Consider the following 27,037-nt stretch of genomic DNA (forward strand, 5'->3'; position numbering starts at 1 on the left):
ACAGTGAATTGCTAGCTGGCTAACACACATCAGTTTGAATGTAGTTTAGGACAAGAAATCTAAATTTTTTGTATTTTCCCAACAAATACTACATTTTATATCCATATTTTCTGAGCAGATAGGAACCTTTAAAACTCTCTCTATATAATCTTATCTATGAAAGACCAAGTAGTCCCTATGACACAGGTGGGCCCTTTCCCCCACCTGTGTAACTATTCCTACCTCAAAGATAATGGACTGGTTATTCTTTTTGAGGTAGAAAGCGAAGACATAAGTGTACATGAGTGTGGCACGACACTGGCAGAGGACATCAACTGCTTTCTTCAGGAACTGCACCTCGATCCAGGACATGTTATGCTGCTGCATCTCTTCCATTTTTTGCTTCACCTGAGCGTACAATTTGTGCTCAAAGCGTAGACTCTGCATGTGGTTCATATAGCGATTGCAGTAGAACAGGTACCTCTGCAGAGCTGCCCTAGATCGCTGGCCCATTAAGAAAAATTAAGGTTATATAATTATGACAAATGTAGTATATATAAACAAAAGCGAACAATCAATTTACTGATGAAAGTATAGGAATTTGGCTAAAATCAGGGACAGACATTTACTGCTAGCTTTGTTATTTAATATTGCTTTGAATGTCCCATAGCTGTACTTTCCAATATGGCAGCCAATAAAATGTGGCTACTTACATTAAAATAAAAAATTCAGTTCCTCAGCACTTAATGGCCATACATAGTGGCTATCAAATCAGACACTGATAATAAAGCACATTTCCATCATTACAGAAAGTTCTACTCTTCTACAGTAAGCAATAAAGTATAAAGCAAGAAGCATCACATTTTTGAAGTAGAAAACAGAGACACAGCCCTGGCCAGGTAGCTCAGTTGGTTAGTGTTGTCCCAATATGCCCAGGTTGTGGGTTCGATCCCTGGTCAGAATCAACCAATGAATGCATAAATAAGTTGAACAACAAATTGATGTTTCTCTCTCTCTTTCTCCCTTCTCCTCTCTAATATCAACTTTAAAATAGATTTAGAAAACAGAGAGACAACCAGACACCATATTGCTCCTGATATACTGCAATACACAGTTCCACCAGCTAAGAGTTTTATGTCCTTTCCACACCGTGCCTCCCCAAACTGAGACTGATTTCAAGTATCTAGAATTAACCACCAGGTTCAGGAAATACAGGGATAGAAGAACCTATTAAATGACACCAGGGAGCTGCAATCAGCAAAATGCGAATATGGGTAATTCTGTAAGACAAAATAACTTAGTCTCTTCAACAAATAAATGGAAAGGAGAGAAAAAAATAAATAAAAAATAAAGGAAGGACTTAAAGATTAGAGGAGACTCAAGAGGTATCAAACCCATTTTGTGGATCTGTGTGGATCTTGATTTAAAGCAACTATTAAAAAAATTTATGCCCAGCTGGCATGGCTCAGCAGTTGAGCATCGACCTGATACAGGAGATCGTGGTTTGATTCCTGGTCAGAGCACATGCCCAGGTTTTGGGCTCGGTCCCCAGTAGGAGGTGCACAGGAGGCAACTGATCAATGACTCTCTCATCATTGATGTTTATCTCTCTCTCCCCCTCTCCCTTTCCTCTCTCTGAATTAAGACATATTTGAAAAAATAAAATAAAAAAATAATGAGATAAATGGGGACATATCTGAACATTGGAGAGTTGACGATATTAACAAAGTATTGCTTTCAAACTATATACAGTATAATTTAAAAATAATGTTATAATATATAATAAATATATATATGGCACTGCAGTTAACAGTAAAAATTTTTAAAGATAGATGAAGTATCACCAAAGAAACAATATATCTGGTCTATATTTGTTTTATATTATTTATCACACTGCAAAAATAATTTACATAGCTCTCTCCTACTACAATGTAAATCTCCAGAGGAGCCAGATTTTTAAAAAGTAATCTTATTATGCCTACCTAATATGTAGAAAATGATTAATAAATGCCTGTTAAATGCTACCACTATGAAAGGGTTTCTTACAATATACATATTTCTTTTCTTTTACATCACCCCCTTTTCCTGTCCTCATGCCTTAAAGCCAACTAAGAACACAGACACTACTAGAAAATACTAACTCTGAATCACAAAATTAGCCAATCGCATGATCCAGTATCAAACATCGAAACATTTGAAAAACCTATACAAGCCAGTTACTTCAATAGTCAGATAGGTATCAAAACCAATGCTTATACGTTGGAAAATTATGCCAATTATATCCAATCATTATATTAAAAATAGTTATATGTTAATAATCTAAAAATTACAGCAATTATATGTAAAAATATGTCTGTGAAAAATAATCTGCTCAGCATTTTATCTCCCTAAAAAGCACTAATATTTTCAAGCCTGTCAAATTCTCAAGATGAAATGGAAAACTTTAATTACCATATTAAAATGTATGATATTAGAGGACTTGCTTTAATATGACCAATAATTCTGAAACAGCTTATTAAAATAGGTCTAAAATTCAACATGAAAGAAAACCCGTAAATCAAACACCACAATCTGGATAGAGAAATGTAACCAGTAACATGAAAATAAATACTCTAGAAAACAAACAAAAAAACCTGACTGCTTAGATCAGCTAGGCAAAGACAAATCCAGCTGCTGGCTGTTTTTTAAATGAAGTTAAGTCTGTGTTCTTAAGATACTTTAAGTTTTTATCAGGAAAAAAATCCTTTATTCTTTTTCTATATTCTTCCTGCACTATTCTATTTTGGCACTTGAGAATAATTGGCTTAAGTAAGGATCTCTTTGCCCGTAAGTTTTGCTTTATTGATTCACAATACACTTATTGAAATGTAATAAACTATTCATAAACTAGCAAAAACAACAACAAAAAACAACCAACCAACAAAAAAACCAGCCATATATAGCAGTCCATCAACAGTAATTCCCCACCCCCCCCAATTGGTTTTTAGAGAGAAAGGGAGAGGGAGAGACAAACATTAATGTGAGAGCAAAACATCAATTGGCTGCCTCCTGCACACCCCTTATCGGGGATCTAGCCAGCAACCCAGGCATGTGCCTTGATGGAAATTGAACTGGCAACCTTTTGGTGCACGGGATGTGCCCAACCAACTGAGCCACACTGACAAGGACTCAGTAATTTAATTTAAGCAAACAACATCTGTCAGATCCATTTTAACTTGAGTTTCACTAGTTTTGGAGTTCTCTTGGTTTGGTTGTATAGTTGTATAAAAGCGTAAGGGTTTACGGCTGGTTTCATGTTTAAATATATTTAAAGAAAATTATAATGAATATAATCTAAATCTACAATGGAATTTGTGGAAGTCTTTTTCCCTTTAAAAGGGCCACAAATATTGTGAAAATCTGTGTACTACTACTCATCAACAAAATATAATTTTCCAGTCTTAAAAAAAAAAGATACAGAACATTCACTTCTAACAGTATAACAAATTAAGAGATTTTATATACACATACACACACACACACACACACTCTTCTGTACTTATGGTATTTTTAATTGGAAATAAATTTTAAAAGAATATTTAAAAAGTAAAACAAGAAGCAACAGATCACGTTTTGGATTACATCCTGGTAAGGAAAACCACTTGGAAATATTTTGGGGACAAACTGAGGAATTTCAATAAGGGATGGATGGCATGTAAGGAATTCCAGGAGTCTACACTTATGACAGAATCACAGGCTGAAAGGAACTCAAAGTGTTGTTGAATCAAAATCTACACCTAGTGCTTGAATCCCTTCTATAATAGTGGTTGTGTTCCCCAATTCTGTGACTGGGAATTCCCCACCTCCTGAGGCAGTCCATTCCAAAAGAGCTTCTTGATGAACAATGAGGTTTAAAAAAAAAAAAGAATTAAAAATAAGTGAGACTGCATATAAATAAGAGCAGAGCTATTTAACAATTACTGTTCTCTAGTCTCCTTGCTGGGGAGGGAAAACCTTGACACCACGACTACTGAAACCTGGAATGTCTAGATTAAAAGAAAGCAACAAATCTATAAATAGAAATTCTCCTAATATGCATTTTGGATAAGATTCCTTTTCTAAATGTACATTCCCCCAATATTTACTGGAGTATATTTCCATAAATCTTTCAAAATTGAAAACTCCTGCTAATATATTCCCTAATAAACACAATGCACATCCTGTTCAACTGTTACCTCAAAATAAGTGTACTTACCTCCTGTGCGTCTCTTGCTGCCTTTGCGTCATCCTCGTTATAGCGGTTACAGTTGTACCTTAAAGTAAAGTAAGAGGATTCCATAAAGCCATAAATCAATAAAAAGGGAACAGAATTTTAGCCTGGATTGAGACTATCTAGAACCAATATTCTACTTTATACAGATATAGATAAACTAAGGTGTTAAAATACCCAGGGTTTTATAATTATAATGATAGTTACTACACTGAAAGATACTCAGTGTTTTGAATCTAATCCACACCTAGTGCTTGAATCCTCTTTGTAATAGAGTATCAGTCCTCTACCTAGTAATAAGGAAATTCCCTATGTCCTGAGGTAGTCCATTCCAAATCAGCTCACCTATAATCATTAGAAAACACTGTCATTCTAGAACTTCTATTTACTGACTTAAGTTTGAACTTCTAACTCAATTTCTGAAGAAAGAGATCATCTCATCTCCTAGGCTGACTATTATTTAGGTCAAATATTCCCAATTTTTCCAGAGTTACTCACCTCCTAATCTTCTCTTTTATAGACCAATGAACCAACAGTTGACGGAACACTACATAATAGACGCTGTGCTATATGTGCTCTCTATGCTATTACAGTTTAAAGAGTCACTGAAAATGGAATGGTAAACAAGGTGAGGAGCTGGGGGAAACCCACCCAGAGAAGTCAGCTCAGAGTAGCAATGGAAAGACTGGCACTTCCCTCATCCTGCTTACTCTCTACCTCTTCTTTTATGGGAGCTTAATTATGGAAACAGCTCGTATTTATTGAGTGCTTACTATATACAATACACTTACTACAAACTTTAAATGTACTATCACATTTAATTCCTGCAACCATCTTATGAAATGTTTGCTGTTATTATCCTCATTGAACAGACGAAGAACTAGGTTTTGAGAAGATAAGTAACATTCAAGGTTGCAAAACTAGTTTCAGAGCTGGGAATAAAACTCATGCATTGTCTGCCAACTGAGGCCCATGCTCTTAACCAGTGAATACACTGTTCACATGCTGTTGTCGTGACTCCAGAATCTTTTAACAGTGATCTTTGTAAAACTAAAGAAAATCTTGTTAAACTGGATAACTGTTCCAGCTTGCCAAGTTCTCCAGGATTTTAATGCTCTATATATTCAGCATCTCTCTTTGTGTATGTAAGGTTAATTTTAAGAATGTCATCAACAAGAGGAAAACACACACACACACACACACACACACACGAGGACGAAGCCTTTCAGCAAACCAATAAAGCATTCCATTAGGCTTAGAAAGGACACAAATCCAGTATCTGTACTCCTATTCAATTAATCCCAAATATCCCTCCTTCTCTGTATTCACAGCCTAAGCCACAAACTTTGCAGTTTACAATGAAGTATCTTGTTGAGATCTATAAAACATTCCCTGCCCTAGCTGGCTTAGCTCAGTGGTTAGAGCGTCAGTCCGTAGACTGAAGGGTCCTGGGTTTGATTCTGGCCAAGGGCATACACCTCGGTTGCAGGCTCCATCCCCAGTCCGGGTCAGGGTGTGTGCTGGATGGAACCAACCAATGTGTGTCTCTCTCACATCAATGTTTCTCTCTCTCTCCCCCCACCCACTCTCTCTGAAAAAGCAATGCAAAAAATATCCTCGAGTGAGGATTAAAAACAAAACAAGAACAAAAACAAAACAACATTCCCTAATCCATCATCCTAATACCATTGGATTCTGGGATTTAACAGAAGGGAAAAATTAAGTTATATGGCTCATATGTAGTTTATAGAATCACAAAATTTGGAAATTTGGAATTACATTTTATCTGCTTCCAGTCTTTGCTTCCTATTTTCCAAAATTACTCAAAAATGACTCACTGAGCTCATCTTCAAGTTTTTAAAATATCCCAGACCACAATTCACCTAAATCAGGAGATTTATTAATCTCCCCCCAGCTTGGGTTATAACCTTCTCTTACCAATAACTACTCAATTTACCCCAAAGATCACCTCCCCTTGTCCTCTACTGGTCAAATATTAACACCTCCTCTTATCTGATAGCCCCTAAAATTTTTCTTTCATTTTTGAAAAGGTATTTATAAGCCTCAATTAATTCTGGGCTTTACTCTGCCAAGATTATTAAGGACTTTAAAGTAGAAAAGCAAACAGGATTCATTTATACTTCTAACTCAGAAAACTTATGGTACTACTTGAATACTATTTTGAGGCTTCTGAGGCATTTTCAGATTTAAACAGAGTATGAATCATTTGCAGTCCTAGCCATGAGTAAAGGAAAGACACAGACAACTTTTCTGATACCACTGATCCAGGCCCTTCTTTATTCTTCTGTATCCACAATTTGTTTTGTACCTTTCTTAGTTTTCAATACAGCTCATTTCAAATTTACGTTGTGATCAGAGCTTACCTTACACACAGAAATATATCTCTTTAATAACTCTTCTTCCATATTCCCTCTCCCCTTCACTAGGCTTATTTAAATATATTAGAGTGAATTTAATTTCTGAACATTCTAATCCTCGTTTGCCTTCTTAAAATCCAGAGTACATGTCTGGCAAAAACCCAAACATCCTTTCTTGGCTCTGACAGTGGCAAAATCACTTTCTTTACTTCCAATTAGATTTTACCTGGCTCAGAATTAATTTCGGACAAGTAATCCCTCATACTATTCCTCTAACTAATGAAACTAATGAAAGTTCCAACAAAACTAATAGGGAAGACTTACCATTGTCTTCAGTTCAGATCCTCATCTTGTCTTGAACCTACAATTTATTCCCCTCCCATCTACTCTCTACAAAGCAGCCACAATCATGAGACAATATATGAAAGAACATAACAGGAACCTTCTCATCTAAATTATAGATCCGATTATGTCACACCCTTAAAATCCTCCTGATACTGTTCAAACTATTTTAGGTCCCAGTTTATGTTCTTTTCCTTTTCCCCACAAACTGAAAGGCCAATAGGGGACAGGCAGGTAACTCAAATCAGTGAAACAGGTCATTTGCATATTATAACACTCAGAAATAGTTTCACTCTTACCAAGAGATATGCTAGCTCCCATTTTTCTCAAAATTCAAGGCATCCTCAGTCTAACTTGCATTTTTCCAAATGAATAAGAAATATGCACGGAGCAAAGGTATATATTTCAACTAAATGTGCCATCATGATATATGCAAATGCCATTAAACTTCAGTCTTGGGGAAACATAAACTGAAAAGGAAAGGCTAGTAATCAATTCCAGATGATTGCTGCCAAGCAGAAATGCAGGCCTGTTCCAATGTTTCCAAGAGAAGCTAAAAATCTGAACTGCACTGGGCAATTTTCCAATTTTCAAAGTTTGGAACAAATTTTTTGTGTAATGGTGGGCAGGGTAAGTAAAATACAACTGCATGCTGGGTTTTGCCAGTAGTCCTTTAGTTTTCAATTACTGCCTAGAAAGAGACATATTAGACAATGCAACTCTTCTCTGAACAAGTAAGTCATGCACATTCACATCATTTTACCTTTGTTCATGCTGCTCCTTTTGCCCTGAATGTTTCTGTAACACTACTTCAACCAATGAACTCTTAGTCCTTAAAATTTATCTCAGTTACCTCCTCTGTGAAATATGCCTAACTAATCCCTCTCTCAGGGTATCTTGCATATATTTCTAACACTAATTACACACTGTATTCATTTAGCCAGCTCCATGAAGTAGAAACCTTATTTATAATATGCAGCATATATCACATACTTATGTGAACATATTTTCCCCTTCATTTCCCCAACCTACCAGGCAGATCCATGTGGTTCCCAAGGGCCAAGACACACCCAGCAAAACTCTGCTTTACAGTTCTGGTTACGACAGACCATGTGATTACAACCGCCATCCTTTTCAATTGTGACATGGCATTTGGGACATTCCTATGAAGAGAAACTATAAAGTTGGTGTCAATGCTACACTAGGTTGTATTACTAGTACTGAGGAGAAGCCAGTTCTACAATTGGTTTCTTTTTAAATACCACATTTACTGTGATTAATACATGTAAAAGCACTTAGAACAGCATGCAACAACAATTAATAAGCACTACTGAAAATGAGCTGTTATCATTATTACTGGCTTTTAAGATGAATAACAATTTAAGGGTTTGTTTTAGTGGGGTTGGAGGACAAAATATTTTTAAAATACTTTTAGCCACAGATGTGGTAATAATAGTTTTATGGGAGGTAAAACAGTTTGTTCATGTAAATATAATTATCTCTCTAGTGTCATCTAAAAATAATTACTGAGTACTTCCTCTGTCTCACATTGTTTCAGTGTTTCATATGCATTAATTTATAATCCTTAAAGTAGTGCTATTCTTATTTTCATTTTTCAGATGAATTAAACCAAGGGAGAGAAAATAAACAAACTAGTTCAAGATCATACAGGTAGCAAATGGTAGAGTAAGAATTCAAACTCAAGCAATATGGCCTCAAGAGTCAGGCAAATAGAATTGGTAAATCCTTTTTGTGGCTACCGAGTTTCCCAACTTCTTTCTGCCAAATATCCTTGTTTTAAATTCTCATTGTGGTCCATTCACACTGTGCTACAGAGATGATGATTTTTTGCCCCCAGTCTGTATCATTTTCTTCGTTGCTACTGAGCCAAGGTTATTACCCTGCAGGCCTATTGTTTTTCTCTCTTGAAAAATCAGAAAAATCAAACATACTCATTATTTAAAAGAAAATAATAAAATATAAAGCTTATATTTTTGCTGTATTTATTTGTGTTTGATGTTTGTAACTACCACAAGGGGGAAGTAGTATCCATAATATTATTTGTACAATTTAGCCTTGTGAAACAGACTACACTGCCCATAAACTACAGTAATTTGAAAAACATGGCAATTTGGTAACTTTAAAATATGGCAAATTTTAAATGAATTTTTTGAAATCACACACATAAGAAATTTTACATTTTCTCAAAGAAACAAATTCCAGGCCTAAAATATGTTTCACTCTACATTTCTTGTATATAATTAACCAAATAGTATTAAGCTCTCAATAGGTTAGGATACTATCAGCAATCTGCAAATCTGTTTCAAGCGCTGATAACAATAAAAGTTTCTGAAACTTCTCAAGAGAAAAACTCTTTAGCTTCACCCCAAAACTATCAAGTAGGTAACTTTCTTATCACAAATTGCCATTCTTCCTCAATAATTTACTTTCTAAACAAAGTCAAACATATTCGAGCCTATATTCCCTACTTAAACATCTTGGGGGTTTAGAGTATTTGTAATTTCTTTAGACTACAGAAAGTGGGTGAGAGAGTAATCAAACTATTTAGTGAAAATATAGCTACCCTATTCTAAATACTAGTTTTACAGAGCAAATTGGATTCTGGGGCCTTAACGAACATAGGAAATTTTTTAAAATAACAGAAGTAACCATATTTCCTGACATTACAGCAAGGTTTTCATGAGTGACAAGACAGACTTATGTTTATCATGATGGTTTTAGAGAGCACAAAAATATTTCAACCATATAGTCCTCAAAGATGTGGGCACTGTACCATGTGAAAAGACTCAGTTTCACTGCTAATGCTTTATGGGAGACAGAAATAAATATATATTTTTTAATCTTTTTGGGTAGAGCAGGATACTAATGGTATAAAATCATGTGTTAGCCTTCATTATTTAAGCACCCCTTATTACTATCTTATGATTGAGTGATGGAACTGTGCAAAGCTATAACTAACACAAGTTAAACAACTCAGTATTATTTAAAGCATCATCTTACATGTTAAAGGCAATACTAAAACTGAATAGCTCACTAATAACCCTATCATTCATAGCCCAAGTCACTTCCTATTTGGATGGGATATAAGACTGAATTAAATAAAAACTAGATATTTATATAATTTTCTATTCAGAGGTTGGTTGATACACAGTTGGGATTCAAATGCTTGCTTACTACTTAGTGATAGAAAATAAGGGTGTTCAAGATTAAAGTACTGTCATTTGAAAGATTTTTATCTAGTGTTCAAGAAGTGGTTCAGGGTCATAAAGAGACTGAATCTTAAAACTAGTATATTCTGAGCAATGCACTTCAAAAAATAAAACACACACACACACAAAATCAAGGGATACCCATATTACCCCCAAACTTGTATTTTCTCAAGTCTCATAATATCATATTATAGAAGTTTAACATGTTAAAGATATTTTATATATTAAAAAGTTACAGTCAAATTACTCTGATTGAATGCTGTTGTAAAAATGATCCCTTAAAAGTTAAACCCTGGGGACTTTTAAAGGCAGGAATACAAATTAGCCTAACAAAACCAAGTTAGGTGGAGTAAACTCAACATTTGTATACTAAAAGGAAGCCAAGAACTATATGAAAAGGCATTATAGCAAATGTCAGGGTAGGGAAAATTATCAGCCTTTTCTTCCATAGGAAACTCATGCTTTTCCAATAAAAGAAAATTTCTAAAGTAGAGTATGGTCCATATTACAGTATAGAACTCAATAAAATAAAACTCAAAAAGTAAAATAAAGAAAAATTATTAATAGACAGTCATTTTGGATAAAACAAAAACAAACCTTAATCGAGAAAATTTACCCTTAACCAGGTAAATTTACTGGGTTTTTTTGCTAAAGCTGCCTCATTACCACAAGTTTACTGAAGGAAAATACCAACCTTTGTGTTGGCTGCAATCCAATTAGAGGTTTCACTGTCATCATCACACTTTTTAATCCATTTCTTCAACCACTGTTTGGGGAAAAAAAAAAAAAACAACTGTTAGGGTACAACAAAAGACTTAATAATAAGGATAGTAAATTACTTCAACACTTAAATTTAGTCAAACTTAAATATAAAAGCCAAAGGACAAGATTATCACTGGGTTTACTTCCTTTTAAATCAAGGAAATCCTGTAGTTCTCATATCAAGTATATACAAAAATAAACCAAAGGAGGACTTTCTCTGGCTTGATTAGAATGCCTGCTCCAAGGTGGCTTCTCCTTAGCCAAATATAAAGCCTCCTGAGGAAGGCGCCTTAACTATAATTATCCTGATAATATCAGGAGCTGGCTTATTCCTAAGGGATGTTCTGAATACTTGTAATGATCATCTGAAATAAAAAGGGCAAAATAAAATCTTTTATCTATTGATGGGTAAATAACAAAATTGTCAGCTGTAGTTTTCAGTCAACAAATCTTAGAGGTGCTGTATATTAATTAAAAATGAAAATGCCAGACAAACTTACCTTACATTTAACAGGATCATGCCAATTTTCTCCACAGTTAAAGCTGTTAAGTGACAGAAGAGTTAAAAGAATTAAGTCCCACCTACTGTAAGTATGTAAACAAACAAACCACTTCCATGCTTTACAGTTCTTCAGTATTTTCACCAGTGATTGGCAAATACAAAGGCAGGAACCATGTCTACTTTATTCTACAGCAAAATTATTTAGAATTTAGTATTAGGGTCAGCATGTATTGGCTGTGTGTGAATGAAGTATGACCATAAGCACGAAGACATGTTTAGATGACCATTCCATAACAAATGACTATCTAAACAGCTATGAAACTGTTAAAGCAACAACAAAAAATCAGTTTAGTTAGATCTACATTTTTCTGACAGTTTTTAAGATGGCTCCTTGCTACAATCATTCTCTGAAGCCAAACTAAAATCATTTTCACAAATTTCAACTTAAATTTCAATGATGCTTCATTAGCATATACTGTCTTTTACTTAACACCTCAAATAAAGAAAGAAATCTGACACTGTAGGGTAATATATAATTTAGTACTGATGCACACGTGGGAAGCAAACAGGCCACATATCTGCATGATCCAAATGAGCATCAGTCCAGTAGAGGTAAATTGTAGCAAACAAGTTGTAAAACAAGAGTGTGACTAAATATTCTCTAAGAATATAGTAATTGCTAATGACTTTCTGTTTTCTAGGCAAATGGTAGTATATACATTTGTGAAAAAAGTATAAATTAAGAATAAACACAAAATGCCTGGCCAGCGTGGCTCAGAGGTTGAGCACTGACCTATAATCTGGGAGATCGAGGTTTGATTCCCGGTCAGGGCACATGCCCAGGTTGTGGGCTCGATCCCCAGCAGAGAGCTTGCAGGAGGCAGCTGATCAATGACTCTCATCATTGATGTTTCTCTCTGTCTCCCTCTCCCTTCCTCTCTCTGAAATCAATAAAAATATATATTTTTTAAAAAGAATAAACAAAAATTTTATGAAAATGTAATCATGGAATGGCTAAGTTAGTTAATCAAGTAATTTAGGAATGCCAAAAATCCTTTGCAAATGAGAGGAACAAAGTGCTATTCATTTAAATGAAGTCAAGATAATGGTTACTTCTGGAAAAGATGAGGAATGGGATGGAGAAGGAAACCAAGGGGGTTCAAACATGTCCCACTTAATAAAAACAAAATACTGATTTTGATTAAGCTGGGTTGTAGTTACTTAGTAAGTATTCATTGCTGTCATTTTGTATATTTAGTTGGTATTCAAGGTATTTCGTACTAAAAATATATTTGAAAGTAGGTATGGAATCAGAATCTACCCTGTCTACCTGATAAACTATAAACAATAATGTATATTTAATAATTACCAAAACAACATGTATTTTACACATATTTAATGTCTGTAAGTTTACCTGCCCTTTTTGGAAATATTTAATATTAATGATGTGTAAGTCTAATTCTGTAGGTGTTAAAAAAAAAAAAAAAAAAAAGGTATGCAATACCAATAAAGTGTCTAAGGACTACCTCTAGAGCCCCTTGGATTGATTGGCTTCTCATTCCTAAAAGATCAACAAAGGAATGGAAGATCATCTTAGTTCTCTAATATGTGGTATTATTGGAAGTTTCCTGGTAAGCTGAGTCTAGAACTCAAAGACTGAAGGGTATGCAAGAGAACTCCAAGAACCTAGGTTACCAGAGGGGCCACAGGAAAACTCAGTTAAAAAAGCACATCTAATCAACCATGTTTTACCTTTCCAAATTTACCTGAACATTTTCTTCTTAGGAGTAATTAAACTTGTAAGAGCAAAGGAAATTCTAAAAAAGCCCTAACTGTGTATTTTATTCCTAAGAGATAACTTGAAAACAGAGCAAGAGCCATAAAGGAACCAAACATAATCTGACAAAATAAGCAGTCAATCAGAAATGAGAGTAATTGAATTCTTGTCCCAGATCTGTAAGTTTGCTCCCATTTAACTTCCACTAGAACACACAAGAAAATGTGATAGCTGCACTTTTCCCCATAAGAAAATATATCTGAAATTTAGGGTGACAAGGAAAGAGGAATGCGACTTTTTAACTCTAATTGTTATTTAAAAGAAATACACACTATTTTAAACCAGTATCACCTCCCTTCCTCCCTACCTGAGGTAAAATATTTTTTCCTATTTTACTACTAAGAATAAATAGAAAAGCTATGTGCACTATTTCAATTTAAGAAATCACTTGCTTACCAAAACTGGCGCCCACATTTGCAGCGAACAGGCTTAGCATCAGGATATTGGACTTTAACAACATGGTGGCAATCTGGGGCAGGACACCACTTTAACAGTCGATTGCACTGAAATACAAGTTAGAAAATAAAAAATGACAAATTAAATCACTATTCAAGATTTCCTAGCACACCAACCAATTATTTATATTGCTTCCCTAGTATAAGGGGCAAAGAGGGGGTTGGTGAGACAAGCATATAAAAACCTGCCACCAATACTCAGTCCTTTACAGCAGTGCCTTTTGGATGCAGTTTTTCCTTCTCTTTTCTTTACTTACTAGATTACCAGTTTATTATAAAAGTATACAACTTAGTAAGGAAAGAGCGAAGAAATAAAATGGAGTCACTATAGTCAAGCTGCTATATTCCTAAAATCAAGTAGACTGAGGCATTAGGAAATCATGCATTGTTTTTCTAAGATTATAGATCCCCTGAAGAGCTGGTTTTATAAAATATATTACGTACTTCTTGTTCTCTTTTCAAAATACCAGAGAAAGTCTAAAATAATTACCTATTATGGGACCATTAACAAGTATCAATTTCTCTATGGTTCTATTTCAGGGCAACTTTGAAAGATGCAGGAAAACAATATATTCTCCAACTCAGGAATGGGGTTTAGATGACAAAGAATAGTTTGAAACAAGCAAAGAGATATACATGTAATTTCTCCATTTGACCATTAAAAACCCTTCTAAGAACAAAAGGAAACAGAACTTCTGGAGCATTTTTTGTTATGGAATAAAGCATGGCAAAACACTCTGACCAGAATTGAAGTTTATCGACCATTTCAACAAACAAACTACTATGCCTAAAATATGCTGTTTTCTAGAAGATCTGACCTTCAGTTTAATCACTAATAGAAATAAAAATTACTACAAAGTAATGTAACTCTAGAAAAAGTTAAAACATCAAGTTACACTGATGCTCCTATACTGGAGCTAGCAAACTTCTTCCATAAAGATCCAAAAAGTGAAGATTTTTGGCTTTATGGGACATAATGTCCTCTCCCACAACTATTCAAACTCTGCCACTGTAGCACAAAAGCAGTATAGAACAAATGAGTATGGTCAAATATGTCTTTATTTAAAAAAACAGGCATGCTCTAGTTTGCAGACCTCTGTTCTGATAAAAGAAAGACATTGATAAAAACATATAACTACAGGATTATTTATTAACAAAGTTTATTGGTAATGGAAGCTAAAACAAGCAGAGTTAGAATATCAAACGTGATTAAACATGACATCATTAATTCTCTGCTACAATTCTCTGCTAGGGATTAAGAAATATAAAGGAAGAATACTATAAAAATAATTTTATTATCAAAGCTCAAAATGTATGAAGAGACATCTATTTACTGATTTGTCACATTTCTTTGAGAATAAAGGTGTTTTGGTATGCTTCATACAAAAGTCTATAACTCATGTTATCGTAAAGGTGTCTCTTATTGTCCAGAGTACTTTTATATAAAAAATTAATACTTCTATTATAAAAAAGAATTCCTCTTATTAAAAAAGGAAAAACTTAAGAGAAATCACTTACCTCTACAAAGCTATTTGTTATTAAATGCTGATACTTTAATTTAACTTTTGAATCTGTGATGAGGCGCCTGAAAGCAAGAATAAAAATAGTTTATTGGGGAGTTTCAGCCAAGAGTATTTTCTCCATTTATAAAATAAAATTTCAATGCTAATGCTATAAAACTTCCCTAAATAGAAAATACTAAAATGCACATAGATTATCAACAAATGTAACTGGAGTAATCAAAACAATAATTTCAAAGTTTCTAGTTTTATTTTGGTAGACTTTCCCCTCATATTTCTTGTACTCTAAATATTCTATTTTTACCCAGTTTGTATTATGATCTAATGGCTTACCAACTACTGCCAAATTTAGGCCCCTTTCAGAGTCTTCTGACTATGATATCTTGCCCAGTTTGTATTATGATCTAATGGCTTACCAACTACTGCCAAATTTAGGCCCCTTTCAGAGTCTTCTGACTATGATATCAATGAGAAGATAATTTCTCATTGATCTTCCATCAGACTCCCTCCCCCAAATCAGTGTGTGAAATAAGAGATTTTGAGAGGAATGTTAAGAAATGGATCCAGGCTGTGCTATATATAGTTTTGAGGGCTTCCTTCTTCTTAGATCTCTCGGTAATTTACCAGAAAAACTTACTGATAGCAACCTGGCTTCTCTTGTCCACTTTGAATACTATAATTCATAACTATTTCTAAAAAACACAGGAACCCATCAAAATGAAAGATCCTGAAGCTTAGGTTTCATTAGTTTCAATGGTAAAAACTCCTGCAAGTACATTATTAAAAAATGGTGTTGCTGCGTCCCTGCAGAGCTGACTGCTCAGCAAACATGCTGCTGAATCCTGACCCTGCACAGTGACCCAGAGGCCCACCACCCAGGCGCACACAGAAATGCATTTTAAAGAAATTAAACAAGGGATTCCAAGATGGTGGTGAATGAAGTGGAAGCTACACAGACATTCTCCCAGAAACAAACTGGAATTACAACTAAAATATAGAAAAATCATCCTGAATAACCAACTGAAGACTTGCTGCAGAGAACCCTTATAAACAAGGAATGCAAAGAGGAGGCCACAATGAGACTGGTAGGAAGAGCAGCAGTGCAAGAGGGCTGGCTGGGCTCCCATGGGGAGCAGCTGAAGTTCTGGAGGGATATCTCAGCTGTGAGGTGTTCCCCCTGAGAACTTTGGGGTTTAAACCCCAAACTGGGCTCCCCAGAACAGAGTAACAGAACTGGGAATGGTGCCCACATAACACCTGACTGTGAAAAGCACTGCAGGTTCTGTCCAGCAGGGAGAGATGGTTAGAAAGGCAGGCAACCCCTTAAAGGGCCAACACACTAAATTTCATTTGCAGCCACTTATGTGGGCTCTGGCAGAGGGAGGGGCAGAGAGAACAAGAGCTGCATGAGGAGAGTCTGAGGTTGGTGGCTCTGGAGGGAGAGCTGAGAGGACAGCTGATGGGATCCCCTATGTTGAATAATTTCCCCATGGTGTAGCAGCTATCTTTCTCAGGCAGAGTTTTCCCATCAATGAAGCTTTAGCCGGGGAGGGGGGGGGGGGGGCGGTGGGCAATGGCCCCACCCACTGGGGTTTACACCCTGCTGAGGTATACTGCCTGAAACTCACTAAGTCACTGAGACTAACAATCAGCCTACAGGCACAGGCAGATCTCAGGGTGCTTTGAGTCTTTGCCTGACCTCTTTCTGGGTCCAGGGCTAGGAAGAGCAGACTGTGGTGTGCATCTCAGTCCTTTCTACAAGCACCCAGCCCCAGGAGAGGGAGTCACAAGCTATGGATGGCTGATAGCTCAAAAAAGGGTACTCAAGGCCAGTCACAAAGACCATCTGATATTAGTCTGCACCAGAGACCCTCTGAAGAGGTCCAAAACCAATAAATTCAGTAGCCAGTTTCAGACGACAGAGCAGGATCCAATAAGTTTCACAAACAGTATATCCACAGGGCAATGTTGGCAGGCTCCAAACCCTGCTGAGGTAAATATAATTTCCTGTAATAATCACCTGCAGAGCAGCCTGTACCCTGTGTTGGGGTTGAGCTTCACTGTCAGCAAGCCTGAGGGGTGAGCCCATGCACGAATCAGCCAATAGTAATCAGGACTCAATTACAATGGGAGGGCCCACACAATGTGCAAGAGAGACATTATTAGAGAATCCAGATCTGGTGATCAGGGAGACTGCAACACTGTGTCCCACAGGTCACCTACTACATAAGGCCACCCTACCAAAACTGAGAGTCATAGAAGATCAACTTAATACATAGAAACAAATTCAAACAGAGAGCCAAAATGGGGAGACAAAGAAACAAGCCCCAAATGAAAGAACAAGAAAATTCTCCAGAGGAAGAGCTAAATGAAATGGAGATAAGCAATTTATCAGATACAGAATTCGGAGTAATGATTATGAGAATGCTTAACAGCATGAAAAAATATAAAGAAACTATGAAAAACAACCAGTTGGAAATAAAGAATGAAAGCAGAAATAAAGAATACACTGAAAGGATTAAACAGCAGATAAGAGAAAGCTGAGGATCAGATCAGCGAATTAGAAGACAGGGTAGAAAAAAACTCAATCAGAGAACCAAAAAATATAAAACAATTAAAATACAGAAGGACAGTTTAAGGGAGCTGAAGGACAAGATGAAAGATAAAACTAACTATATGATAGAAGAACCAAAAGGAAGAGAAAGCTTCCTATCACTACAATAGGGAACCTGTTTAAAGAAATAATGGCAAAAAACCTCCCTAACCTGGTGAAGGAAAAAGTCACACAAGTTTAGGAAGCACAAGGTCCCAAGCAAGAAAACCCCAAAGAGGCCCATGCCCAGACACATAAAATAATTAAAATGCCAAAAATTCAAGACAAAGAGGGAATCTTAAAGGCAGCAAGAGAAAAGCATTTGTTACCTACAAAGGAGCTCCCAGAAGGCTGTCAGCTGACTTTTCAACAGAAACTCTAGAGGGTAGAAGGGAAGATCATGAAGTATTCAAGGTAGTGAAAAGCAAGGATCTGAAAGCAAGACTACTCTATCCAGCAAGTATATAATTCAAAATAGATGGTGAAATAAAGAGCTTCCTAGACACACACACAAAAAAGGCTAAAGGAGTTTATCACTACCAAACCAGCATTGCAAACAATGTTAAAGGGACTGCTGCAATAATAAGAAATAGAGAATCATAGAAAGAATAAAAATGGCAATAAATAAGTACCTATAAATAATAACCTTAAATATAAATGGATTAAACACTCCAATCCAAAGATGAAGGGTAGCTGAATGGATAAGAACATATGATCCATATGTTGTCTACAAGAGACCCACATTAGAACAAAAGACTCACAGAGAATGAGAGTGAGGGAATGAAAAAAATTTCCCATGAAAATGGAAACAAACAAAAAGGGAAAGGTAGCAACACTTATACCTGACAAAATGGACTTCAAAGCAAAGACCACAAGAGATAAAGAATGTCACTATCTAATATTAAAGGGATTGATCCAAGAAGAGGATATAACCCTGGTAAACATCTATGCACCCAACATATAAACTCCTAAATATATATACAAAACTCTTGGAGAACTTTAAGGAAGAGATAGACAGCAACACAGTCATAGGAGGGGACTTTAACACCACACTGACTTCACTGGAGAGACCTTCCAGACAAAAAAACCAACAAGGAAACAGTGGCTCTAAATGACACCCTAGATGAGATGTATTTAATTGACATTTACAGAATATTTCACCCCAACACTGCAGAATATACATTCTTCTCCAGTGCACATGGGAAATTCTCAAAGACAGACCACATGTTAGGACACAAAAGATGTCCCTACTAGTTCAAGAAGACTGAAATCATTTCAAGCACCTCCTCGGATAACAATGACATGGAAGCAGAAATGAACTACAATAGCCCGGCTGGGCGTGGCTCAGCAGTTAAGCCTCGACCTAGGATCCAGGCGATCAGGGTTCGATTCCTGGTCAGGGCACATGCCCGGGTTGCAGGATGCAGCCGATCAATGACTCCTCATTGATGTTTCTCTCTCTCTCCCTCTCTCTGAAATCAATAAAGATATATATTAAAAAAAGAAAAGAAATGAACTACAATAAAATCACTCCAAATCATTCAAACACATGGAGGGTAAACAGCCTGTTATTAAACAATGAATGGATTACCAATTAGATCAAGGAAGAAATTAAAAACTTCCTGGAAACAACACAACAACCCTTTATCTATGGGACACAGCAGAAACAGTCCTGAGAGGGAAGTTCCTAGCACTATAAGCCTAACTCAAGAAACAAGGAAAATCTCTAATAAACTATCTAAATCTACAACTAAAAGAATTAGAAACAGAAAAACAAGAAAAGCCCAGAGAAACTAAAAGGAAGGAAATAATAAAGATCAGAGCAGAAACGAATGACATAGAGACTAGAAAAAAAAATACAAAAGATCAATGAAACCAAGAGCTGGTTCTTTGAAAAGATAGACAAGATTCACGAGCTGTGAGGCACAGAGGACTTCCAGTTTCTTGGTCCAATCCATTCTAGAGGCACTTACATTAGTCAGATGTGTCTGGGTCCTTAGAATACATGTTCCCTGCCCTTTTTTTCTTTTCCTTAGGATAGATCAATTAAGTTTCTGAGTTTTTACAACAAAAACACCCAAACCAATACAGATGCTGAAAATAAGGTAAATCACAACCTCCCACTGATAGTAACAGAGAAAAATGGGGTGAGACCAAAACAACTGCTATCCAGTTGGAGATCAGCTTTAACATTTTTCCCAAAAGATAAACCTGGTGAAAGAGAAGAAAAAAGAAAATATTGATGAGCCACTAGCCAATCAAGAAACAAAGAGAAAGGACCCAAATAAATAAAAATATCGGAAATGAAAGAGATGAAATAAAAACCGACACCACAGAAATACAAAGGATTGGAAGAATATATTACAAACAATTATATGTAGGCAAACTGGAAAACCTGGGTGAAATGGACAAGTACCTAGAAACATATAATCTTCCAAAACTGAATCAGTAAGAAACAGGAAATCTGAATAGACCAATAACAACTAATAAAATTGAAGCAATGATTAAAAAAAAACACCTCCCAGCAAACAAAGTCCTTGATCGGATGGCTTCACAGGTGGATTTTAGCAAATATTCAAAGAAGAACTAACACCTATTCTCCTCAAGCCATTCCTAAAAATTCAAGAGGAAGGAAGAGTTCCAAGCTCTTTTCAAAGGGCCAGCATTATCCTAATTCCAAAACCAGATAAAAACACTACAAAGAAAGAAAATTATAGGCCAATATATCCCTGATGAACACAGGTGCTAAAATCCTCAATAAAATATTATCAAATTGGATCTAGCAATGCATTAAAAAGATCGTACATCATCACCAAGTGGGATTAATTCTAGGAATGCAAGGCTGATACAATATTTGCAATTCAATAATGTGATAATATCACATAAACAAAATGAAGGACAAAAATCATATGATCCTATCAATAGATGCAGAAAAAGCATTCAACAAAATCCAGCACCTATTTCTGATAAAACGGCCATAAATGACAAACCTACAATCAACATCATACTCAATAGGCAAAAGCTAAAACCACTTCCCTTAAAAAAAGGAACAAGACAGGGATGTCACTTTCACCACTCTTATTCAACATAGTAATGGAAGTCCCAGCTACAGTAATCAGACAAGAAGAAAACATAAAAAGCATCCAAATTGGAAAGGAGGAAGTAAAACTGTTACTATCCGCAGATGACATGATATTGTAAATAGGAAACCCTAAAGACCCCACCAAAAAACTACTAGATTTAATAACTGAATTCAGCAAAGTAGCAGGATACAATATTAACAACATCCAGAAATCGATGGCATTTTAACACACCAATAATGAACTCTCAGAAAGAGAAACAAACAAACAAATCCCACTCCAACAACAACAAAAAAAGATAACTTGGGGTAAATTTAACCAAGGAGGTAAAAGAGCTGTACTCAGCAAACCACAGGACACTGAAAAAAGAAACAGAGGAAGATAAATTATATATATATAAAAAATATATATATATTTAGAATATATGTATTCTAAATATAAGAATATACCATGTTTATGAACTGGAAGAATTAATATCATTAAAATGTCCATACTACCCAAAGCAATCTATAGATTCAACGAAATCCCTATTAAAATATCAATGGCATACTTCACAGATCTAGAACAAATTCTCCAAAAGTTTATATGGAACAAAAAAAGATCCCAAATAGCCACAGCAATTTTGACACAAAGTAGGAGGTATCACAATAGGGGATATCAAACTGTACACAAACCATTGTAATCAAGAGAGCCTGGTACTGGCAGAAGAACTGGAATAGATGAGTGGAACAGAAGAGAACTCAGAAATCAACCCACGCCTATATTGTCAATTACTATTCGACAAAGGAGACAAAGCCTACAATGGAGTAAAGACAGTCTCTTCAATAAAAGGTGCTGGGAAAACTGAAAAGGTACATGCAAAAAAATGAAACTAGACCACCAACTTACACCATACACAAAAATAAACTCAAAATGGATAAAAAGACTTAAATGTAAGTCACAAAACCACAGAAATCCTGGAAGAAACAATAGGTGGCAAAATATCAGACATCTCTTGTAGCATTATGTTTGCTGATACATCTCCTAGGGCAAGGGAAACAAAGGAGAAAATAAATAAATGGGACAACATCAAAATGAAAAGTTTCTGAACAATAAAAGAAACCATCAACAAAATGGAAAGGGATCCCACTGTATGGGAGAACATATCTGCCAATGATAGACCTAATAATGGGCTAATTACCAAAATATATAAAGAACTCATACAATTCAACAAAAGGAAGAAAAACAATCCGATTAAAAAATGCACACAGGACCTAAACAGACACTTCTCCAAAGAGGACATACAGATGGCCAAGAGACATATGAAAAAATGCTCAAAGTCACTGATCATCAGAGAGGTGCAAATTAAAATGATAGAGTGGTGTCACCTCACACCAGCCAGAATGACTTCCATTAACAAATCAACAAACAACATGTGCTGGTGAGGATGTGGAGAAAGGGAACCTCAGTACACTGCTGGTGGGAATGCAGACTGGTGCAGCCCCTGTGGAAAACAGTATGGAGTTTCCTTAAAAAATTAAAAATGGAACTGCCGTTTGAACCAGTGATCTCACTTTTGGGAATGTATCTTAAGAATCCTGAAACACCAATCAGAAAGAATATATGCACCCCTATGTTCATAGCAGTACTATTTACAATAGCTAAGATCTGGAAACAGTAGATGACTGGATAAAAAAGGCTTTGTATATTTACACCATGGAATACTATGCAGCTGTAAAGAAGAAGGATCTCTTACTCTTTGGGACAGCGTGGATGAACCTGGAGAGCATTATGCTAAGTGAAATAAGCCAGCCAGAGAAAGACAAATAGCATATGATCTCACTTATATATGGAATCTAATGAACAAAATAAACTGACCAACAAAACAGATCCAGAGACATGGAAGCATGGAACCGACTGACCAATTTCAGAGAAGAGGGAGAGGAGTGGGAGATTAACCAAAGAATTTATATGCACATATACATAACCCATGGACACAGACAACAGTGTGGCGAAGGCCTGGGGCAGGGTGGAGGGGTCAATGAGGGGAAAAAGGGGGACATATGTAATACTTTCAACAATGATGATAAACTTAAAAAAATAAACAAGAAAAAAATGGTGGTAAAGCAGATACAGATTAGGCATTAACAAAGCCAGTAAGAACTGTATCAAACATGCATACAGTTCCACCTCATTAAAATCGTTTAAATGAAGAACAAAGTTTTGTACAATCTGGCCTCATCTAATTTTTGAGCTTCTTATCATTCCACTGCTCTCCCATTCTGAACTGTGACACTTTCAGTGTACTCCTGTCTTATCTGTATTCTTTCAAAATAGTAAGTACCGCCCGGCCGGGCGTGGCTCAGCGGTTGAGTGTTGACCTAGGATCCAGGCGATCGGGGTTCGATTCCCGGTCAGGGCACATGCCCGGTTGCGGGCTCAATCAATGACTCTCTCATCATTGATGTTTCTATCTCTCTCTCTCCCTCTCCTTTCCTCTCTCCGAAATCAATAAAGATATATTTAAAAAATAACAACAAACAAAAAAACCCCTACAAAATAGTAAGTACCAGTATTCTTCAGGGGCTTTTGCTAGGAAAGAAAAGGAAAGAATATAATGATGGTAGGACAGCCTAGGTTTGCATACTGGCTTCACAATTTCTCTGACCTCTCCATTTTTCAGTACACTAATCTGTAAAATGGATAGCAGAAATAGAGTTGTGAGACTAGAAAAGTACCTGGCAAACTGTAAGCACTCAATAAATATTAGATGCTGCTTTTATTATTATTATTTTACTTCATAAAATACATTTTCAAGGAAGCGTTTTCTGACAATTCCTCACTCCAGTCTAGATACAGACCCCCTTAGTTCTCATGGCACCCTATACACCTCTCCTTTATAGAATCTGCCGTAATTTTCATTAGACAAATATCTATATAATATTTTAATATCTCCCTTCCTGTTCCCCTGTCCCCAACTAAACAATAAGATCCACGAAAGGATCCTTTGTGTCCAGCACACTGCCTGACCTGCAGAAAGTGGTCAATAAGTATTTTTTATGTGAGTAAGCCTCCATATTTCACAGATGTTGAAAAAGAGGTCTAAAAACAATGTACTTGGTGATTCCTCAAAAAGTTAAACACAGAATTACCACATGATCAAGCAAATCCACTCCTAGTTATATATATCCAAGAGAATTAAAAACAGGTGTTCACTAAAAAACCTGCACACAAATGTTCATATAATAACACCAATGTTTCCACAAAAAGCGGAAATAGACCAAATATCCAAGAACCGATGAATAGGAAAACAAAATATGGAGTAACCCTATATGGAATATAATTTAAGCATAAAAAGGAATAAAGTATGGATACATGCTACAGCATGGATGAACAATAAAAACATTGTTAGGTAATAGAAGCCGGAGACAAAAGATCATGCATTGTATGACTCATTTAAAATGAAATGTCTGGAATAAGTTAAATCCATACAGAAAAAAACCAGGTGAGTGGCTGTCAGAGCCTAAGGGGGGAGGAAATGGGGAATAACTATTTAATGGATATGGGATTTCTTTTGGGGGTGGTGAAAATGTTCTGGAATTAGGTAGTTGTGATGGCTGCACAATATATACTAAAAGCTGCTTAACTGTATACTTTAAAAGTTAAAATACGTGAAACTTACGTCACTTAAAAAAAGTTAAGGAAAGAACCATGGTACAAAGTCAAAAGCCTTGATTTCCAAACACACCTTATTTCTATTACCCATAATGATTTCTTATAGTTGACTCTAGCCTAAGCAGCTGTTTAGGCCTTGCTTGACACACCAGGACTGGGGAGAACAGGTAGCTATAGTTATGAGGCCAAGGTTATCAGGTCTTAGTCATTAGGCCATAGTTTATCTGGTGACAGGGAAGAAAAAAGTGACTTCTCATCCTAGAAAGTAAGTATACAAAAGAAGGCAAATGTCATCCTGACTATATTAATAAACTAATTCTCTTGATAAAGATCTGCTGCCATCATTTACGTTGAATATAGTTATTATGCCAACTCTCATAGGAAAGGCAACTCTTTATAAAGGCAGACAAAATGACTTCTACTGAATGCTTACTATACATTGTGAACAGTGTCAGATGCATTTAACCAGCCTTGAGTTTTGGGATAATTCTCCGTTTTTACAAATGAGATAACTGAAGAGCTATGATTTAAAACCAGGTGACTTTAACTACAAGAATTTTTTTTAATTAAATTTACTGGAGTAACATTGGTTACCAAAATTATATAGGTTTCAGGCATACAATTCTATAATACATCATCTGTATACTGTATTGTGTGTTCACTACCCAAGTCAATTCTCTTTAAGGATATTTTTTAGTATGCCAGGTACTAAACCATGCTTTCTGCTCATATAGCACCTTAAATATATCAATAATATTATGCTTAAATTTAGGAATAATGATAAAATATTTTCTTTAAAAAGTTTTTTCTCTCTCTTGACATAACAATTATAAAGTATAAAGGAACTAAAAATCACCTGTAAGTCTATCACTCAAGAGAAATAGCTACTCAACATTTTTATGAATCTGGATCTTTTCTCTCTTTTTTTGTATAAGTATAACATTTAATTTTAAATAGAGAACTTACTACATGTAATTTGATATCTTAGTATTTCACTAACATTATTATAGGCATTTTCTAATTGCATTAAAACAATTCACAAATCTTTTTAATGGCTGTTTTGCATTCCATCCTCCCCTACTGTTGGGCATTTGGATTGTAGGGTTTTGATAGTGTGATTAACATCTGTATAATAAATCTTTGCTCAAATTTCTGGTCATTAAAAATGAATATAGCTTTTTGCCTCATTGCAACTGAGAGAGCAAGATGGGTCACCAGAAGCTATACTGGAGTCATCCAAGAAAACAGCCAGGGTTCTCAGTCTTAACACATATGCTCAAACCAGGAAATATGGCCTCAATATGTGCAGCCAGTGTTTCTGTCAGTGCATGAAGGATACAGGCTTCATTAAATTGGACTAAGTGAACTTCCTTAAATGGGCCATTCAATATATCTACCCTGCCACAGAAATGAGGCTAGTTCTTTGTATAAAAAATTTAAAACAAACCAAAAAAACACTTCAATGAAAAAAATGTAATATTTACTAACACCTGAATTCCACTAATCACAATCAAAGGTAAAAATGATCTTACAGTCATCTCTACCTCATCCATCTCTCTCTCTCTCGTATCCCATTATCTAACTCTGACTTTACCTACTGCCATCATGTCTCACCAGAACTGCTGTACTAGTATCCCAATCTCTCTACTCCAACTTACAGTATCCTTTTATTTAAAAATTAAATTCATTGGGGTGACATTGCTTATTAAAATTATATAGGTTTCAGGGTTACAACTCTATAATACTATATGTTTGTATTGTGTTTACCACGCCAAATCAAATCTCCTTCCTTCCATCACCATTTGTCCCCACTTTACCCTCTCCTACCCCCCCCTTCCCTCTGGTAATCACCATACTGTTGTCTGTCTATGAGGTTTGTTTGTTTATTGTTTAATTGCTTCACCTTTCACCCCCTCCCTCCACCCTCCCCTCTGACATCTTGTCAGTCTATTCTCTGCATCTATGAGTCTGTTTCTATTTTGTTTTTAAGTTTATTTTGTTCATTAGATTCCCGATTTAAGTAAAATCATATGGCATTTGTCTTCTTCTGATTGGCAGCCAGAGTAACCCTCTCTGACCATGTCACTCCTCTGCTCAAAATCCTCTCATGGCTCTATCTTAGAATAAAAGCCAAAAACCTTATAATGGCCTATAAGACCCTACACAATCAGCTCCATGCATCCTTTCCACACACTTTTCTGCCTCCAATCTATAAGTTTACATTTATAGTTCAAAATCATTTTTTAAAGGTTTAACCTTTATAGGATGAAAGGGAACTTTAGTTCCTGGCGAGGAGTGGGTCCCACTGGCCAAATGGGAACTTTTGTTCCCACTTCATTTGAGTTATTTCTCGCTCCTTCTATGATGATGGTTGGAGTGCGTAATGATGTCAGGACTATATATCTCTATTGTTTGTTTATTTATTTATTTATCTCTTTATTTATTTATCTCTATCT

General features: G+C 35.8%; 1 protein-coding gene and 1 pseudogene across 1 annotated transcript in view; one reads left to right on the top strand and one right to left on the bottom strand.

Annotated features, from left to right (window-relative positions):
• ARIH1 (ariadne RBR E3 ubiquitin protein ligase 1) overlaps nt 1-27,037 on the bottom strand; it is a 131,432-nt gene that overhangs the window by 3,071 nt on the left and 101,324 nt on the right. Inside the window, exons 6-12 of the mRNA XM_087824496.1 lie at nt 15,253-15,319; nt 13,676-13,782; nt 11,441-11,483; nt 10,873-10,944; nt 7,981-8,111; nt 4,214-4,271; nt 223-483 (exon numbers count right to left, since the gene is read on the bottom strand). Of these exons, the coding sequence (XP_087680622.1) occupies nt 223-483; nt 4,214-4,271; nt 7,981-8,111; nt 10,873-10,944; nt 11,441-11,483; nt 13,676-13,782; nt 15,253-15,319 (739 nt within the window). The remainder of the gene's footprint in view (nt 1-222; nt 484-4,213; nt 4,272-7,980; nt 8,112-10,872; nt 10,945-11,440; nt 11,484-13,675; nt 13,783-15,252; nt 15,320-27,037) is intronic.
• LOC148094279 (small ribosomal subunit protein uS14 pseudogene) lies at nt 25,788-25,942 on the top strand (annotated as a pseudogene).

This window comes from Miniopterus natalensis, chromosome 1 (assembly GCF_054644295.1).
Source record: "Miniopterus natalensis isolate mMinNat1 chromosome 1, mMinNat1.hap1, whole genome shotgun sequence".
NCBI classification, from domain to species: Eukaryota; Metazoa; Chordata; class Mammalia; order Chiroptera; family Miniopteridae; genus Miniopterus; species Miniopterus natalensis.